A 14,773-nucleotide genomic window follows, 5' to 3' on the forward strand; every position below is an offset into this window, starting at 1 on the left:
AACGGTCATTATCCCTTGAGTGCCCGAAGGTTATATCCAGTCTTCATTAAGAGTCTTCTTCCATGTTTTGCCTGTCTTCCCATTATCTTCTGCTATCCTTTTCACTGCCCTAAGTTGCTCTTGCGTTCCTACTGTCACACTTGGTTGGGCATAGCCCTATATTGTGTCTCCATGTGATAAACCATACCCGATTCTTCTTCAATCAAGCTACTCATATTAAATTCATAGAGTTTTTCTATAGAAATTTCTCTGTTTTAGCTTCCAGCTTCCCCCTCTCTCCCAGCAGTTTTGGTGGAACTGCCTGGTCTGGGATGTCAGTGTTGGTGCATCAGGGTGTGGAGAGGAATAAAAGGACTCTAGGAGAGACAGATAATTGACTTTTTTTTTCCATCTAGTGCACTTCTGTATGTCATGAAAATTCTTTTTATCCTGCTTTTGTCAATTCTGGCAAGACTTGTCAGATCTAGGAGCTGGGGCTTCAGCTAAGAGCTTGTTTTAATTGATTTTTTAAATTTATTTTAGCCTTCAGGGCTGCAGAGAAAACCTTAGGAACTCTGCACTTGGATGTATCGGGGAACAGACTCACAAGTGCTTTAAGTACTCAGCTTTTTCAGTCCTTGTGATTTACTTTTGGGGGTGGGAGGAAGAAAGTAACAGGAGTGGGAAGGGAGGGGCTATCCTTGTCTTCCTCTGTATTGCACTCCAAGTTTGCAACGTTTGTCCAGCTCTGTATCTTCTGCTTACTTAGATTCCTTTGCTACCACACTAGGTAAATTGGATTGCCGTTCTTCAAGGCAAATTTCATAACTACTGTTTCTTAAAATAATGTGTTTGTTTTGCCATGCCTGGACATTCCAAATATATCTTACTCTGCATTGTCCATGATTGTTTGGCTGTTGTTGTTTTGTTTCTGTTGTTATATCGAAGACAGCCAAAATCCCAGGGTCCCATCGTATCAGATGAGAGCCATTCATTGCCCCAAGGTTTTCCCATGTATTAAAAATACGCAGATGTTCAAATACAAATCCTCAGTTTGCAAAGGCATCTTCAGAAGTCGTCTCTGATCCCTATTGATCCATGGCTGCACCAGTGCATGCAGGCAGGAGGGCCGAAGATGAGTCTAAACTGTATTTACAGCCCTTAATGGTGTGCCTGTTTTCCAGTCTCTAATCCCTCTGCTCCCTTCAGAAAAGCATGATAAGGAAGGGGCATTTTGGGGACTACCCTTGGAGAAGTTGTGCTCAGACAACAGCAGATCAGAATGAGAATTCAAAGGTACATTGCCAGACCCTATGCCAAAATGGCTTTCAGGTGGCCGGGGCACTCAGGTGACAAGTGCCTCAGCTGCAATTGTCACAGTGTCCTCCAGGGAAAGAAGGAAACATCCACGTCTTTGGGACCTGCACCACTTTTTTCCAAATCCTCTGGGAAGCTGCTCCCTGGAGCCTTGTTGCGCTGTCTGCCAAGCTTCAAATTAATGTGGTTCTTGTGGTTGAAAGCCTGTGCAGCGAGGAAGATGTGGTAATAATTCCTTTTCTACAGAGTAATTTATAATGGCAAAACAATTTAAAATACTCGGTAACTAGCTTGGTTACTTAAGAATTTTAATGAAGAAATTATTATGCTTTTTCTTTGTATTACCCTTTCTAGGGTAGTTAGTGACTTAAACTGTGTTTGCAAGAACTTTTCTACTAAACCTATCTCTTGGAGCAAATTCAGACAATAAATAATGCATTCTGTAAGCACAGCTGAGGAAGATTGCAAACTATCTAGGGATAAATTGCACAATAAAATATATGAACGGTAAAGGTTAATGCCAGCAACACCACGTAATGCCTTTCATTACATAATCAAAGGAGTGTAACGGTGCCTGTAACTATCTTTTTTTTTTCTCCCCTTACATAAAGGATCTAGAAACTAGAAAAGATATCTGCATGAAAAGCAATTGCTGTTGGGAGGAGCTGTGTGGAGAGAAGGGAGCTCATTTATAGACTTGTAATCAAAACTGGTGGTAAATGCTGGGTCGGGGAGGACGCAGACAGAGAGGAAAATGTCATCTGTCAGTGCTCTGACCACAGGAAGAGTCTAGACTCCCCCCCGGCTCAGGACTGGGTGAGCTGGGCTGCCTTCCCACTGGTGTGGACTGCTCCTGTGTCCAAGCCTATCCAAGCTCCTTCCCAAACTTTCTCTCTTCCAGCATCCTGCAAATCCCCACAAGCTTCAAGAAAATTGATAAAGGCCTATTGTTACTTGTATTGTAAAAGGATTGGAAATTAGTCCTCTCTCCTTTCCTTTACCTAAAAACGAGAGGCAAATGTGGAATCAAGTGAGAAGACTTGAAAATGTCAAATGGGTCAAATAATTTATCTGGATGCATGAGCATTAAGCCAAAGTGGGAGCAAGTGAACCCGCTTTTGGGGATACGGTCACAAAACTGGTGCAGTGCCTGCCTGTAGGCATGTGTCACTTAACTGCGTTCTGCTCTTTATTTGTGAAATGCGGAAATTACAGGGCAGCAACTTAACAGTTTCCAACCCTTCAGCCTCCAAGTATGTGAGCACACAGTGGAATTAACCTTCTGTAGGTGCAGGCATCGCTTCTGTCTTGAAAACATGCTCTGGTTGGTTTTCTCTTAAAAGTACCTTGCAGAGTTCACACCTTTTTATGTCAGACGCTGAGATTTTTGAAGATGCTTCTTCCATGGAGCTGCTACACAAGCCTGTGCCTATACAGAGAGCAGTAGTACTGTAAATTTTGCAGAGATAGAAACAGATGAGCAACCCTTCATTCCCTGTCTCTGTAACAAATAGCCATTTTCACACATCGTTTTGAATGAGGGGAGGGAAAGCTTTAGCTTATTTTTGCAATGTTGGGGTTTTAAAATTCAATAGTACCCCAAATGTGCTCACTTTACATGTTTCTTTAAATGTGCTTTGTGTATATGCAACATCACACACTTTGCTTATTTTTTTAAGCTCAAATGTCAACAATTGCAGTGTGTAATTATGCCAATAGTGCAGAGAGACATGTTTGCTTGATTAGTCACCACGGCCTGAATTCAGCCAATCTAGCTTAAGGCATCCAGCTGAAGTCCAGAGTCAGGAGCTTGGATTCCCCTCTGCAGCTAGCAGACACACACAAATGCCGTTGTCATGTGCTTTAGCTCTTAAGTTACCCCACTTCTCTCCCTTAGCTTCCGAAGGAATTTAACTCTCTAAAATTACCTGGGGTGAACGTGGGCCTGGGCGGTCATACATGATGTGTTCGGCAGCGCTAACCCTCCAAATATAGATGCTGACTTGAGCCCAGTGCTAATCCTGCCCTGCTCTTCTCTGCCCACGCCACTGTGATTCCCAAAAGCTGTCTCACTGGTACGACCCTTGCAGATGATTTTACTTCTTATTGGCGTGTGATGACTCCTGAACATAGGACGGTACTGTGATTCACCTTCGGGTCAAGTTACTCCTCTGACACCCAGAAATGGGTTTAAAATTTGGGAGCCCATCAAAGAAGGACAGAGCTGGGGTTTTGTAACCTGGCCAACTTAAGTCTGTTTTTTTTTTGTTGTTTCTTTTTTAAGATTACTGTTCTGAATATGAAATTCAAAGACTAAGATTTTGATCTTACAACTATTGTTCTCTTTTATTGTTCATAGCCTTGTAAAAGTGCACCTAAATATAGTATATGCCAGAGGAGAGAGTTAATGTTGCTATGAGAACCTTAACCTCAGCATTTCCTGGGGTTTTATGTTTATATGGGGAGGGGGGAGGGGGAAGAAATTATAAATAACTTTAGGGTTTTTTATAAGGAAATCCTCTGATGCCTTCTATGTAAGTGAACCTATCTGCAATGTATTGCTGTTACCGCTGCTGTTTGTCTGAATGGCTTTTTTCTTGCACGAGCTGTGCAACAAAGGAGGCAAAAAGAGCCATAGGGTTGACCTATATATTTATTTCATTGCAGCACTTGAAATTCCCGTGTCTTTGTAAAGCTGCCTTAATGCTGCTTGGCAAATGAGGGGGGACTGGCTGGCACTCCGGTGCGTAGGTGCGGTTGTCCGCGTTGCTGGCCTGTCAGGCGTGCACGGAGCATGCTTGGAGGCTTTTCTTTATCAAAGGTTTGCAACTTCAGGAAGCAAATCCTCCCTTTTTTTTGTCACCTCTTCAACTAGGCAAGTAGCGGTTCAAGGGTAACCTGCGTGCAGAACTTGAGTCTCCAGCAGCTTTGAGTTGCCTGAACCTAACTGAAAGCTTCCCCGTTCCTCCGGTGACTCTGACTCTGCTCTTAGGAGCCCGTGAGTATAGAAAGCTTTCAGAAAAATGATCTCATCGAATCAGGGGGCCAGTGAAAACGTCAGGTACCTGCCTCCTACATAGGTGCCTTCTGCAGTAAATCACTCCTGATTGCACAAGGCAACGTGCCTTTCGACTCAGTTTTCTGTCTCCCTGCCTCACTGGTGGTAGGCTTCCCATGCCTGAACAGTCGCAATGAGCGAAGGTGGGGGATGAAAGGTGAAACTTGCTGATTTTCAGTTTGTGCAGCTCTGCTTAATGACTCTTCAGTTTATTTTAACAGCTGTGATGTCTCTGATCTTCATCTCTTAGAAAGGGAAACTCCTGAAGAACTAGTGTACTGAAACCTTTAATCTATTAGATTTCAGTCAGAGGGCCTATTGATAACTGGTACTCTCTCCTTATATTTAGCTTGGAGTCATAACCCAGGATAACAAATGTTGGTTTGCGCTGATATAAATTACCCTGCAATTAATTCCAGATTGTAGAAGGCAAATTTGGATCTGATTGATGCTGAAGATTTTCAGCATTACATGTATTAAAAGCGTACATTTTAATGCAAATTGTATATAGTCAGAGGTTTTCTTCTGCAGAAAAAAGAAAAAAATAGCACAAATAAAAAAGTAGAGAAGTAGTAATGTGACTGTGACACGACTGGGGCTTTTTTGTCCTCATTCCTAACAATGTTTGCATTGCTTGATGCACACAAAATACTGCAGTGAGGTTGAAGAACTGAAGCTGGAAGATAAAACAGCCATGAGGGTACTCAAGATACGTGACCCATTATATGAAACCACTGAAGTGATGAATATTAATGTTCTTTTAAATTTTTAATTTTTAAGTCTGTCTGTCTTTCAAAAAGGAAAGAAAAAAAAAAGAAAGCTTGGGGGAAGAATTCTTCCCAGAACAATGGTGCAGTCTGTTATCTGCTCCTTTGCACTGTAAAGCACTGAATGTTCAGCCAATATAGTGCTCTGGTTGGCTTAGCATTCTTAACCTTAATTTTGAATAGAAGGTGCCTTGTGCTGCTGACGTAATTAGGGCCTTTTGTAAATCACTGTTGCAGGCAGTCTGCTGTTGCATTTCACTGCATTTCTCGGAGGGATGCAGGGCAAAAGTGTCAGACCAACTTTCTGAACCCCTCTTCAGGATAAGTGCTTTCCTTATTGGAGTATTTTGTTCAGAATGAATTCTGCTTCTTTGTCTTTTGTAGATGATAGGCCCCGAATCAGTTCTGCAAGTGAAATCGTGTTTCTGGTGAAAAAAAGTTTAATAAGGAGCCCTTAACATCTTAAAGTAGGAGCTGCTTCCTTGAAAAAAAAAGAAAAAGAGAGGAAATGTGAGGGGGTTGGATTTGACCAGTTGACTTTGTTGCCTCTGTGACACTGGAATACTGTTACCTGCCTCTCTCGTCATGGAAATGGTCAGAAAGTTTGAGCTGAAGCTTTGTCATCGAGCTGGTGTCATATTTGTGGTTATACGTCAGGCTCTGCAGCATTGTGTGGGGGCATAAAATCCCCTTACCTTTCGCCTAAGCCTCTTAGGGACCGCTGCACTCCTGCCTCCGCAGGGGCATGGGGTTTCGTCTCGCCTCGGTCTGTCTCCCGTCCTCTGGGGCAGGGTTCAGCTCGGGCCATTACATACCCTCCCGATGTGGTCTTTTATATCCGTGATGTCAGTGGTGATACACGGCCTTGTGCTGTCCTTGATAGCTAACGCAGCACTATTAATAGTCACTGAAGTTAACTTGCTCGTTTCAGCATTTGCGACGTCCACCCACAGAACACCCGACCCTGGGCTTTAAAAGGCATCATTAAAAGCCTCCACTGGTGACCTTTCCCTGCTGATGAACGTGCCCGGGTTTGTAACACAGCTCCCATGGTCTCTGTGGTGTGGGAATAGCAGGGTGCTGCCTGCAGGGCCTGACCCGCACAGCGCTACAGCCCTAGTTGTGCACCGGAGAACAGCCCAACGTCGCGCACCCAGTACCTGCTCTGAGGTGCTGCTGTATTTCCGGATAGCTGGTGTTGGCTCCAGCTCTGGGCAAGGAGGGAGGGGGAGGGCGGGACATGTATGCGTGCTCCTGTCCCTTCGTACCGAGGGAGCACACCGCACGAATGACCATAAAAGATAGCTACAGCTTTCCTTCCATGGCCATAGTCCCGCCTTGGGAGCCAGGAAGAGCGTGATGATTGTCTTTAGGGTGCTCTCTTTTCCACCTGCACGGACTCCAGAGGCACCCTGGGCAGAACAGAACAGCTTTCCCTCTCTTCTGGGACGTGGCAGAGACAAAGATCAGGTGCTGCCTCCTTTCCGGGGGGAAGGAAAAGAAGGGGAGTCTGCTAATGTGGCGATTTCTCCAGTGTATGCCCGGTACAGCCCGCCCTGTGCATGCAGCGAGCACAGGGCTGTGCTGCTCGGTGACTAATGAATGAATGAATGATGTCACCAGGTTGGTTCCTGAGGCAGGAAATCCATCCTAAACAGTTTAGTTTCAATAGAGAAAGTGGAGTCACGCACACCGAGTAAGCCAAAACCAGAGAGGAGCCCTTTCACCACCCCCTTGTTCGGCTGGCTCCCTCCTTGCCGAAGCTGTTGCGCTAAAAAGTAGTTTTAAAAATATAAATAAATAAATAACCGAGTGGGTACTAGCCCCTCCCCCCTGAGAACAACTTTCTGCCCGGTCAAGTGTCGGCTTTTCGGCGTGCCTGCCCCTCCCGCGCTCCCCCGTCGCACACGGGTGCTGTCGGTACCGCGGCCGCTCACGCGTGTCCCCCCTCCCCGATCCCCGTTCCGCGGGCGCGGTGGCGGCGCGGGCTGGCGCTGGTGCCGCCGCTGGTGCCGCCGCCTCGGCTCGCTCGGGGCGCGGCGTTCGGCGCTGCTTTGCCCTTGCACGGGTGCTCCTTACGGAAAATGCCCTTGCCCGCCGGACAAAAAACGGAGGGCAACCTTCCCCCTCCCCCCCCCCCCCATTCCTCCCCGCCCCCAACAAATTTCTGCGTGTGTGAGGATGCCTCCGACTTGGTTAAGTGTCGGCAAGAGTGGGAGTGCAGCTGTAACATTGTACAGCGTGCATACCTTCCCCAGAGCTACAGCAACCGGGATTCCCCCCTCCTCTCCTCCAGAGCCGACTTCTGAAAGAGCTGGCTCATCCCTGCTGTCAGATGAAGCCGTTTCCTGAACGCGCGGGTTTGAGTCACTTGGGCTTAGATGAGGCTTTAACTCCTCCCTCCCTGGGCTTGAATTTGTACGTAGCCGGGGGAGCGAAGGCGGGGGGGGGGGGGAGGGAGGAAGGGAGGAGACGGCCGGCGGGCGCTGGGCGTGCGGCGCGGCCGCCGCCGCCGCCCCCTCTTCGCGGGCCCGCAGCACCCAGCCCGGGGGCAGCGCGTCCCGGGCCTGGAGCGGGGCCGGGGCCAGCCCATCCCGGCGGGGAAGCGGCGGGAGGAGAAGTTCAAGTGCTTAAGTTGCAGGCAGATGACATCAGCCGCTGCCAGGCCGGGCTGCGGGCAGGCTCGGCGCCGGCGCTCGGGCAGCACGCGTGCCGCCGCCGCCGCCGGGGTTTCGGCTCCCCCCGCCTTTGAGCTTCGGGGCTGCCGGAGGGGTCTCAAACACCCGTGGGTGGTCATAAAAACAAATTTCCTTTGTAATTTCTTTTTTTTTGGGGGGGTAGGGGGGGCGGGAATAATTTGGAAGTCTGATAGTGTGTGGGAAATGATTACATCAGTCGGAGGGAGGGCTAGGATTGGTCTACACAGTGTGGTTTGATTCACTACCGCAAAGATTGCGTGTAACCCTTTGAGTGGAGCTCTGGCAGAGTTGTTTCCCTCCCCAGAAACAGTCCCCATAGCAGGGGCTACGTGACAGGTACGGTACCGCCGTCCGCTGACACCGCCGGCACCCCGGGCGCCCAGCCGTAGGCTACAAAGGGTCGGCGGAGGCAGAGAACAAACTCTCTCTCAAGAGGCAATCTCTATTTAAAATGCCATCTTGTTCTTCCGACTGCTGCCTTTTACGTGCCGTTGAGGTAAGATTTTCCATATCAAATTACCCTCCAGGTTTTTGTTAGATTCGCCTTCTCTTGCTAGGATGCGGAGCGTTTTAAACGGGGACTTGATTTAAATCTGTGACCTGCACGTTCGCCCGGAGAAACAATTTTGCGGCAAGTGTCTCTCGCTCGAGCAGAACAATGCAAAGAGGAAAGCATCTGTATAATTCAGGAGGTGGGGAGAAGGTTCCTGACTTGTTCTCTCATCTCCATTAATACTTAGGATGTGCAGCGTGTGCACGCTTGGTTTCGAACTACTTTCAAGCTAGGATCAAAAGAGAAGTCGGGGCAGGGAGAGAAATGCGTGGACTGTGCTAGCTAATTGATCCTCCAGCGAACCGCAAGTGGGACTTCCCCAAGTGAAACAATCAAAAGTTAGTGGGGAACAAGAGAGCCATTTTTAATCTTCGGGGTCTTGGCCTGCTCCCGTGTCCATGTTCGGAGGCCTCCGTTGGGATCACAAAGAAAATTGTGCATGTTTGACTGGATGTGATTTCTCTCGCCCACTGTTGCCCAAGTACTCTCTCGATACTGTTTCACGTTTGCTTACCTTACACAGCTTTATACGGAACCTGCTCTTTCACTTTTTCTGTGTATTGTGGTCATATTAACCCTGCTGAAATCTTTGTTTAGTGCAGGGAGGTGTTGGGGAGGAGGGGGGGAGGGAGGGGAGGGGAAATAGGGCAAGGGGGCATCAAGAGAAAGTGTTGTAAAGTGAATCATCCATGTCATTTGTCCTGGCTGCCAAGCTGCTTGGATCCCTCACGCCAAGAGGATGCTTTTCTACGGTAGCTGTGTGGTTTGCCTATGTTCAGAGCTGTTGATCTGTAAGTGTACCCTTTATGTTGCAGGATGTAAAAGTCTTTAGTGAAGATGGAACAAGCAAAGTGGTCGAGATTCTAGCAGACATGACAGCCAGGGACCTCTGTCAGCTGCTCGTTTACAAAAGTCATTGTGTGGATGATAACAGCTGGACTCTAGTGGAGCATCACCCTCACCTAGGATTAGGTAGGGAACGGTCAAAGGGGTGGCATGGTTACTTGGGAACATAAAATATGTGTAATACGTATTAATGTGCTTCCAGCCAGAACGTTTTCTTTCCACTGCTTTTATTTGTACAATCAGCTGAAGTCACGTAACGTGCTTTTTTGTGTATTGCAATTTCATGTGTTAAGCGTTTAAGCCATTTTAAGTCCTTCTCTTATTTCCCATCCTCTGTTTTTTTATTATAAAAAAGGAAAAAATAATTGTCTAATCTTCACGCTAGCGCTCTGTTGCTACCTTGCTGTGTCTGAAGCTATTGCAAATAAACAGCTTAGGCAAATTAAGCTTGATCCTTAAGAGTACGGTCCTGTGAAACAGCTCAGCTCATCACCAGCTGGGAGACCTGGGTGAACAGACCCAGCTTTGCATACCTCCAGTAATGCTTATGAAAGCTAGACATGCCGAGGTGGGGGAGGGGGGTTGGCTAAACTTGACTTCAGGCAGGGAAAAATGGTGGCACCACCCGCAAATCCTTGGGCAATTTCTGGACCAGCGGTGGCATCTGCTCTCCAGGCAGCAGCAGCTCCTCCACCTGACTGAAATTAAGGTGTCATGGTTACAGTTGCAAGAAGGCAGCAAGAGGAAGAACTGTGGGGAATTAAATAACACGGTGAATTGGTTTAATTACGGTACCTGAAAGGATCTCGTGTTATCCAGGCTTGCTTTTCCTGTTGTTTTGTGGCGCTGATTAGTTGCAGGGTTCTGCTGTGCAGCTCGCAACTGCATACGGCTCGGATGCTCTGGCTGTAATTCTGCGTAGCACACACACAATGGCACTTTGGAAAGTGGAGCGTCAGGCCATGCACTTCAGGGGGAATTTATTTTCTTTCTTTTTTCTAGAAAAGAGAGGAAGACAAATCATAAGCTGTGATCACCAGCGCTGGAATTGTGAATGCTATCTGTAGCTAACAGAGCCGGGGAGGTGGTGGGGGGCGGGGGGAGGTATGTCTGAAAATGTAATTCAGAACCCTTGCAAATAGATTTGGGGGGGAAAAAATATGAAAGAAACAATTTGCTGGAGATGCCATGCCCTAAGCCAATACTGTTAAGCACAGATAAATTCACTGTTCTCCATACCAGCGCTCAAAAAAAAAAATTAAAAAAAACATAGGATATCCTGATTATTTAATGGCTTTATTTGGTATCTCTCCTGATATAGAAATATGTGGAAAAAATTACATGAAACGCTCATTTTTATATGTCTGTGATACACTTTCAGCTCTGAGGACGTAGGATGAGGTGAAGAATTAAGGTATAAATTACAGAATCTTTATCTCCGTAGCATAATGTGCCACATGCGCGCTTCTAACAACCTTTACAAATTTTCAGTTTTATCAATGCTCATTAAACTACCAGGCTCTCTTTTTCTATATTCTCTTTCCCATCATTGCTGATTACCAAGGTATTGTGTAAACAGAAGCCTTCTCCTTTGTAACCAACATCCTTCTCCTGCCAGATTCATTCAATGATGCCACAATTCAGTGTTTGTGACATCACAATAGCTTCCATGGTGACTAATTGTGCTGTCAAACTCTGGTGTGTGACATCTCTGAATGAATCGGGCAGGAGGCTGATTAGGAAATCAAAAGCTTCTGTTTACACACAAATAACTTGGTAATTAACAATGATGGGAAAAGAGCAAGATACTTATCGGGCTGCATTTATATACGTGGGGACCTGCCTGCCTTGGACCTCTGTTTCACACTGAAGCACAAAGCGGGGCCCCGGCTGTCCCAGAGAAACGGGGTGTGCGAGGTTGGGGCTTCTTCAGCAGCCACCAAACTTTGTTCCGCAGGGGCTGCTCCAGGGCTGTCCTCCGTAGGCCACGCAGTAGATGTGAAAAGTAGTGGAGCCTTTGGGGGTGTAAAGCAAAGGGACAAAGAAAAAAAAGGGTGTAAAGCGTCAGAAGAGATAATCATGATACGGATTTCACATGGTTGAAAGGGTGTGGACAGGAAAGGGAAGAGTTGGTTTAACGGCAGACAGCGACATCCAGTTTCTTGCATTTGGGGACCAGAGTATATTTGACCTGCGACATATGCCATAAAACTTCAAATACCAACTTTCCACCCAGTTTTGGTGGCAGTTTGCAGGTTTTGTTACACGGCTGCTTGTTTCTCGTTTCTCAGTAGCTTAAACGCTTCCCTGTATTTCAGAGACTGTCAGACCGGAGTAGTAACCTGCACTTTCCGTGAAGTCATTACCAGGTGTCTGATGTTCTGTATTTTCCCCTCTAGAAATAAGATTGCTAGCCTAAGTATGAAACAATGGCAAGCAGATACTTAGTGGTGTGGAAGGAGATATGATTAAAAGCAGTGAGAATTCTGTGTTTCCAGAAGACATTGTTTCTTACTCAAGATATCCCTGCTGACTTAATGCTGTAGGTGGTTAATTTTGAAGCCCACCAAGAAAGGAGAGTTGCTTCATTAAGTTCGGGGTTTTTTTCCTCCCTATTCTTGCCTAATATTACTCCCCCAAAGACCTCTGTTTGCAGAACCAATTCACCTTGTCAGCACTGAGCAGGCTGAGGACAAGAACAAATTTTTGAACCCAGCTGCATACTTACCATTGTGGAGATCTTCTGGGTCCCAGCTTTTAAGGAGCTTTCAGCTGACTGCTTACTTTGCATGTGTAGTCAAGTGTATTCCATATAACAGGTCCTGGCAAATAACTTGGAACAGCTACTGGACTGCACAAAGTATTTGTGCTCTCACTGGAGGCGATGGTGTGACATTTTACCATCGGACGTGCTTAGATTTGACATGTGGAAATGGTTTCTGCTGCCACTGTACCACTAGTATCTAAAACACTTTGTGGTCAAGATATAATCAGTCTGTGAAACTTGAATTGGTCCCATTACTTCATTCACACCTGGGAATACACCTAACTTGTCCAGGAAAGGTGGTATTCTCCCTGTGTGCTGCTCCATGCTTGACTGTCATCAGTTTGGGACAGGGACTGAGCTACCTGTATTGGACATTAACAGAAATAATAGTGATGTAAACACTGTCATGGTAGTATGGGACTGGATAGTGAAAGAATCCCTACCTACTGATTTCATTTTTCCAGCTCCAGCATTGACTGTAAATCTTTCATGTAGTTGAAGCAGGGCTTCAACCGCAGGGCTCTGGAATATATGTAGGGTTAGCAAGAATTGCTGCATACTTTTGTACATAAATTTCCTTATTTACATTTGCATTGAATTTGATTTGCCTTAATCTGAATGAATTAGAAGTGGAACAGTTAGACACAGCGCTTGCTAAAATAAGAAAACCAGGTGGGCTATTTCACACTTTGGTCCACCTGTCATTTGTAGTGTTTCTCTAAGAGGAAATTTTGGGCCATGCTTGAAAGTTGTTCACAGCAGAATCCAGCTCCTCTTCCCATCTTTTATCACTTCTATGCTTCTGTAGAAGTATAAATACTAATAAAGGGCAATTTTGTAAGGAAAGAAGGGAAAGAAAAAAAGTCTGTACTGTTCTTCTAGGCCGTGTGTAGAGAAGACTGAGTTGGGCCTATCAGATAAACTATAAGGAGATGTTTCTGGTCGCTTCAGCAGCAATACCACTTGAAGACAGACAGACAGACCTATGGAACTGACATCTGTGCTTCTAGTTGAGGAGCAGAAAGCTCAAAGCAGAGCTGAGGTTGGGTTGCTGGTGTATTGGGTAGCAGTTCATCCCATTTGTACTAGCCTAGTGCAAATGACCGAGGTCTTCCCAAGCGTACACTTGTGTGAAGCAGTAGCAAACGGATGAGGACTAGCCTCCTTTTTACATGCATGTACTGTGAAATGCTGCACCTTCAAGATGCCCTTCCCCATCAAAAGAAAAATATTCACATTAAATCAGTGGGAGCATCACCACAGAATCTCCAGAGTGTCTGGATTTAGTAAAAAAATTAACTTAGGTATTGCCTAGAGCAATCTAAGAAACAGTCCTGGGGTATATTGACACAAATTAGTGATCAGAATGCAAAACAAATTGGAAAATGTTACTGTGAGGGTGGAGGCGCTGGCACAGAGAGGTTGTGGCTGCCCCCTCCCTGGCAGTGTTCAAGGCCAGGTTGGATGGAGCTTTGGGCAACCTGGTCTAGTGGAGGCTGTCCCTGCCCATGGCAGGGGGGTTGGGATTAGGTGATCTTCGAGGTCCCTTCCAACCCAAACTAGTCTGTGATTCTCTACTGTATTTCCTCAGGACAGAATTAACAAGTTGTGGTTTGTCCCTGCCATTAGGCAAATGATCTTCAGCGCCTTGGGAAAGCAAAGACCGCAACTTTGTGCGATGGCAGAAGCAGGTAGTAGCAGGACATGTGGTCTTTCAGGGTTTGTACTGGGATGAAGATTCATACCAGTATAATTAAATGTTTTATTTAGAAAATATATTTTAAAAACCAGAAAAGCCCCTCACCCTCATAGGCCCACCATTCTCATTACAGTATGGAAGACATTTGACTTAACCAGTTGCCTACATCTGTGACAGTAGCAATAGATCAGACATACCTGAAACTTCACCTGTGAAGCCCCCAGATAATGTGGTGAATGCTCCGGTGGTGCACAATGTCCTTAATTAATCGCTCCTGACAGCAGCAGTATTGCAGCATGCATTAGTCGAAGAGCTGCCTCTTAGAAGTGGTGCTATGGCTAATGCACTAGGAAGCTGCTCTTTATTTGAGAGCAGCCCAATATGGAAAAAATTCAGTGGTAGCTCCTTGAAACAAAATCTGTAGCGAGGCTGGATGTGGCAGATGCTGAAGTCATCAATGAGCTGGTGATGACTGGCAGTCTCACTGCAAGTGAAAAGACAGTGGGATCATTCAGAGATAGGTTAAATTTTCAATTGAAGAACTTACATGAATCAGCTAAATTGAATAATTTAAGTGACATTCAAGAGCTTGCTGCTTTTTGAGGTACCACTGACTGCTTGCTTTCCATCCTGTAAACACCCCAAGAGAACTTGGGTGGCAGCCTGGTATTTCTAACTGTAGGGGTGCGAGGACACAGGAACACAAAGGGGGGGAAGGGACTCTCCAGGCTTCTTTGGCCAGCAAGTCACATGCATTTTGGATAGAGCTTTGTGAAAGTTACTTTTTGTTTGGCATCGGTGGTTTTATTTCCTATTGTATAAGAGATGAAAGTACTGACTATTAAGACCTTGAAAAATACCTAAGTATTTTTTTGGAGACTTTTGAAGATTTGCCAAGATAATGAGTTCATTAAGTAGCGCACACTTAGCCCAGTTGCCTTCTTTGGAGTTACTGCTTTCAGTGAATTGGATTTGTTAAGCTATCTGTTCATGCTTTGATGTGCCATTCTTTTGACCAGAGAAGTGGTGGTTATGGGGAGTTACCTTGTAACCAAATCTAGAGCAGAAAATTGCCCTGTCATGTGTAC

The 14,773-nt window shown here is 46.0% G+C and overlaps 1 protein-coding gene across 2 annotated transcripts in view; it reads left to right on the forward strand.

Moving 5' to 3' along the window:
* GRB10 (growth factor receptor bound protein 10) overlaps nt 1-14,773 on the forward strand; it is a 109,945-nt gene that overhangs the window by 75,915 nt on the left and 19,257 nt on the right. For both annotated transcript variants that reach the window (XM_084279932.1, XM_084279933.1), the window contains one exon: nt 9,189-9,345. In XM_084279932.1, coding sequence (XP_084136058.1) covers nt 9,189-9,345 — 157 coding nt within the window. The remainder of the gene's footprint in view (nt 1-9,188; nt 9,346-14,773) is intronic.

The sequence above is a fragment of the Gallinula chloropus genome, assembly GCF_964237585.1.
Source record: "Gallinula chloropus genome assembly, chromosome: 2".
Lineage (NCBI taxonomy): Eukaryota > Metazoa > Chordata > Aves > Gruiformes > Rallidae > Gallinula > Gallinula chloropus.